The sequence below is a fragment of the Bison bison genome, unplaced genomic scaffold (assembly GCF_000754665.1).
Source record: "Bison bison bison isolate TAMUID 2011002044 unplaced genomic scaffold, Bison_UMD1.0 scf7180017864057, whole genome shotgun sequence".
In the NCBI taxonomy this organism is placed as follows: Eukaryota; Metazoa; Chordata; class Mammalia; order Artiodactyla; family Bovidae; genus Bison; species Bison bison.
In genome coordinates, this window is record NW_011494629.1 from 3,045,849 (window position 1) to 3,050,478 (window position 4,630).

General features: G+C 51.9%; 1 protein-coding gene across 1 annotated transcript in view; it reads left to right on the forward strand.

The window, feature by feature from the left end:
- BICD2 (bicaudal D homolog 2 (Drosophila)) overlaps nt 1-3,670 on the forward strand; it is a 55,002-nt gene extending 51,332 nt beyond the window's left edge. The window contains exons 7-8 of the mRNA XM_010835980.1: nt 1,428-1,638; nt 3,464-3,670. Of these exons, the coding sequence (XP_010834282.1) occupies nt 1,428-1,638; nt 3,464-3,469 (217 nt within the window). The 3' untranslated portion in view covers nt 3,470-3,670. The remainder of the gene's footprint in view (nt 1-1,427; nt 1,639-3,463) is intronic.
- Nucleotides 3,671-4,630: the final 960 nt, after the last annotated feature.

Consider the following 4,630-nt stretch of genomic DNA (forward strand, 5'->3'; position numbering starts at 1 on the left):
AGTGGGCAAGCCACTGATAACAAATGAGGAGCTTGCTTTCCAGAACTTGGTGGAAAGTTCGTATATTTTAGAAGAAAGGTTCCCCTCCCAGCAGTGGTGAGGCCACAATGCTCCCACTCTGACCCTACCAGGTGGAGTTTGTTGGGGGTGGTGGCAGCATCTTTGTTTAGGCCAGTCCTTTGGCCAGGAACCCTGGGCCAGTGCGGAGCTGGAGGCTGCTTTGGGGCCTGGTTCTGGGTGTCTCCCTATTCAGAGAGGCTTGGTGCCATCTGCTGGCCACAGTCAGTCAAGCACCAGGGGAGTGTTCTCTGGATAGGCCTGGTGTGTCCTCAGGGCTGGGAGGCTGAGACTCCTGGTTAAATAGGTTGGAACTGAGCTCAGGGTCTGCTTCGCCTTGTGTCAAGGTGCTGGGCACTCCCTGCATTTCAGCGATATGGGAGGAGAGGGACAAAGCTCCCTCCTTCTGGGCAGTGTTTGGGAAAGATTTCAGTTAGTCCCTTAGCACATGGTATGTTGACCTTTGCTCCCTTAACTTGTATTATTTAAAAGTGTGACTTCTCAGATGGAGCCAAGATGGCAAACCTCTGGGCAAAGGTTGAAACTTGCTGATGGTCCTTGGCCTTGGTGGATGGGGGTGTAGGGTGGGTGGGTGGGTGTGCCCACCACCACCTTTACCCCAGCCACACTCCCTCAGGGGCAGACCCAGAGTGGGCATTTCTCTCCCAGATCCTTACCCAGGTAGAGGGCCCGTGTCAGTTGGCAGATGCTAAAATGGGGCTGTTTGTGGCACCCACGTGTGCTTTTCCTAGGCCCTGTTGGCTGTTTGTCCCAGACTACTAAGCACCTGCTGTGTGCCTGGGCTGTTCCAAGAACAAACAGATTCCTGTCCTCGGGTTTATCCCCACATCCTGAGAGCCAAGTGACATCACACCCCTAACTTGCTCCCCTGGGCCAGCTGGAGGTCTTCAAGGGCACCATCCACTGCCTGCTTTAGTGAAAACTGGCTTTAGAGAGTCCCTCTCAGAGAAAACCAAACCTCAGAAAGGCACATCCTCTTCGTTTGTGGCTCAGTAAGCTGATGAATCCTATCGCAGTCCCCTCACCTGGAGCTCGGCTTCCCAGGTTGGTGCAAGTGGTAAAGAACCCGCCTGCCAGTGCAGGAGACTTAAGAGATGCTAGTTCGATCCCTGGGTTGGAAAGATCCCCCTGGAGGAGGGCATGGCAACCCACTCCTGTGTCCTTACCTGGAGAATCCCCTGGACAGAGGAGCCTGATGGGCTGTAGTCCGTAGGGTCGCACAGAGTTGGACACAACTGAAACTACTTAGCACGCGAGCACCTGGAGCTCTCAGCATGGGGACCATGGTCACGTGCTCTGCTGGCTCTCCCAGGTCCTTCAGCCACGCTCTGCCTCTCGCCTTCCCACAGATGTGACGAGTACATCACACAGTTGGATGAGATGCAACGGCAGCTGGCAGCTGCCGAGGACGAGAAGAAGACGCTCAACTCACTGCTGCGCATGGCCATCCAGCAGAAGCTGGCACTGACCCAGCGGCTGGAGCTGCTCGAGCTGGACCACGAGCAGACCCGGAGGGGCCGCGCCAAGGCCACCTCCAAGGCCAAGCCTGGCCCCCCGAGTGTAAGTCACACCTGCGCCTGTGCTAGTGACAGGGCTGAGGGTGCTGGGCTTGCTGCCCAGGTGCTCTGTGGCGAGAAGTATAACATTTACTGCGATTAGGGCCGCAAGGTCACACGCTGCAGCTAACCTGCCGCACGTCACCTGTCGCTTCACCTCAACTAACCTGGCAGCAGCGGGACTGTGGTGCTAGGCTGGTCTTAACTGTGACTAATGCACAGAGGGAAGAATTTAGCAGAGGCAGCCTGCCACTCCACCTGGACGCTGCAAGCTTTGCGTCTGTTTCTCATCCCTCGGGACCACCCTTCACAGCAGCTGCTTTCTTGTTTGGGTGGTCAAGGTGGGGTTGGAGCCACACGTCCTTGCAAAAATGTGGCTTTCCAGGGCCCAGTTGCTGTTGGCTCCCAGTGGGAGGGGCAGAACTTGCATTGAAACTTGCATGTTCCCTGCATGTGTCTAATGCAGTTATACTGCCCCAGCACCCAGAAACCAGTGTTAAAGGTTCCAGCCTGAGTCCCAGGTGCAGCCTTGGAGGACACTCTGCACTTGGCAAGTTATGAAGTTTGTGCAGCATCTCGTTGCAGTTTATATTTGGGACAGAATTACAGAATTCCTTCCCCTAAACACAGAGGAAGAGCAGCCCCACATTCTCCAGCCCAGGGACCAGTCATGCCCAAGAGGCACAGGCATGCCTAGCCACATCCCAGACCAGAGCTCAGCAGTCTCAGCTTCTCTGTCTGAGATTTGTATGCTTGTCTGGTGGCCTGCAAGGTGACAAATTGGTGGGCCAAAGGCTTGGGTTTTTTCCAAAAAGAAAAGCTTCCCAAGTGCCTGGCTAGACTTCTGTCCTCACAGGAAGCCCATCTTTTTGAACTTAACGGTGTCCCCAGCTTTCAAGTGGATTTATTCACCCTCTGCCCATTATCAGGCCTTCCTCCCACAGGGCTTCAGACTCCAAGAAACAGGGCTATGGAAATCCCTAAGCTGAGTCTGAGTCACCAGCAGACCAGGCTGAACAGTGGGTCTCGGTCCCACAGCTATAGCTGAAGCCCTGCCTGGTGTGGGAAAGGAGCTTTGTGTGGAGACAGGGCAAGTTTCAGGATTCACAGTAGGAGGAATATGGTTCATGATCGTCAGTGCAGTTGCAGGGGTGGTAACAGACCAGAAGGGCAGTCATAGGACTTCCCCCATTCTCAGGAGCTGCATCCACACCAGAGCTTTGGCAGCTGGACTTCTCTCAGTGTTTCTCTCCCTGTCATCCATGGGCCCACCAGCCGTGAGGCTGCAGACCTTGAATAGCTCCTTGCTTCTCTCTCTGTGGCCAGGAGGGGGAGTTTGCATTTCCCCTGCACACTTCTGTCTGCCCCATTCCACTCTTTCCCTTAGTTCCTGAGCATGTCTCAGTTCCCACCAGATGCCAGTATGGGTTTTACAAACTGCCGGATTGAAGATACGCAGGATAGACCACACCTGTCCCTTCTGTGTGCCTGTCTTTAGCTCCAGGCTGCTTTGCAGAAGGGATGTCAGGTCTTGATGCCCCTCCCACTTGAGAAGATGTCAGGCCATCTCCCCTCTGCAAGCTGGACTCCCAGGGGCATGACTGCCTGCTGGCCTCGCATACTGCTTCTGCCTTCTAGCCAAACCTGGCACACAGCTTCTCCATACTTGTAAAGGGTTTTCATGAGGCACTCGGGGCCAGCGGCCCCCCTAACACATGCAGGTCTTCTCTGCTGCCAACTAACACACCCATGCCCTCACAGCTCGGTGAGAGCTTAGTTGTCTGACAGGTGACCAGTTCTAACGCTGTCTTGTTTTCTCCCATTTTCAGCTGTAGAGTAGCTGCTGGGAGGACTCGGCCGCCGGCCCTGTCACACTGCACCCCCCTCCCTTCCTCTCCCATGGTCCACGCAGAGGAAGGAAGGGCAGCCTAAAAGTCCACTTAGAAACATTTTTGGATATGCCACTGCAATTCTTTTCAAAATAGCATTCCCCAAGTTTTTAATGGCAGAGGAAATAAAAGCTTTAATGTTGAGAATACCGCCAGCTGCTGCTTGGAAAGGCCTTTGTACAGGCGCTGAAGAACCTGCTTGGACAGCGACCACCAGGCTTGCTTAGGAACCCTCTAGAAACACTCACCACTGGGGTCTCCCTATTACAGATACTCCTTTTTTACCCAATCAATCTGTGCACTTTTGATATTTTGATATTATATTTGCTTCCTTAATCCCTGGCATAGAGATGGTCTCAGATGCCGTAGTCTGTCTCGTGGTCCTGTAGCTCCCACAGTGTGTTGGTCTGATATCAGCACATGGCACAGACGTGTCCTCCTAGCGCGTAGCTCTAGACTGTTTAGGTGAAGGCTTCAACCCGGTAAGGAGCCCGGCTGAATGTATCCACACTGTGGTTCAGCAGCCTTTTAGATTATACGGCATTGTGGTTCATGTTGGAAATTACAGATTTTAAATGCCATGTTCATTAAGAAATCCAGGGTATTCCGATTCTGGGGTTTTTCATATTGTATTATTATTATTCTTAGGAATAGTTCAGTGTAACAAGAAGAAAACTTGACCTTTGCTCTGGTTAAACAGTAAAAGGCACTTGAAAACAAAAAGATAAATTATTGAATGAGTAGTATTACCTACAAATTCCAGAATTTTCTGGGTTTTAGGACATTGTGAAGCATGACTGATTAACAGAATTTTATACAACTGTACCAGTGAAATTCCAAATTGGAATTGTTTTGTTACTCTGGTTGTTGTGCCAAATTGTGGTACACTTAGAAAATCCTACAGTCTTCGATTTTTAGGGTGTTCTATTTCAACGCCTTTTTGTTAGTAATCATTGCCAGTAGTGCCTTCATCAGTTGAGGGAGGTGGCCCAGCGTAGTCTATTCTCTAAAACAGACAGTAAAGAGCTATTTGGAAATGTTGAAGGCTGGTATGGACCAGTTGGTGTGAATAGGCACACACCTTTGAACCTAAATCTGGGCATCTTC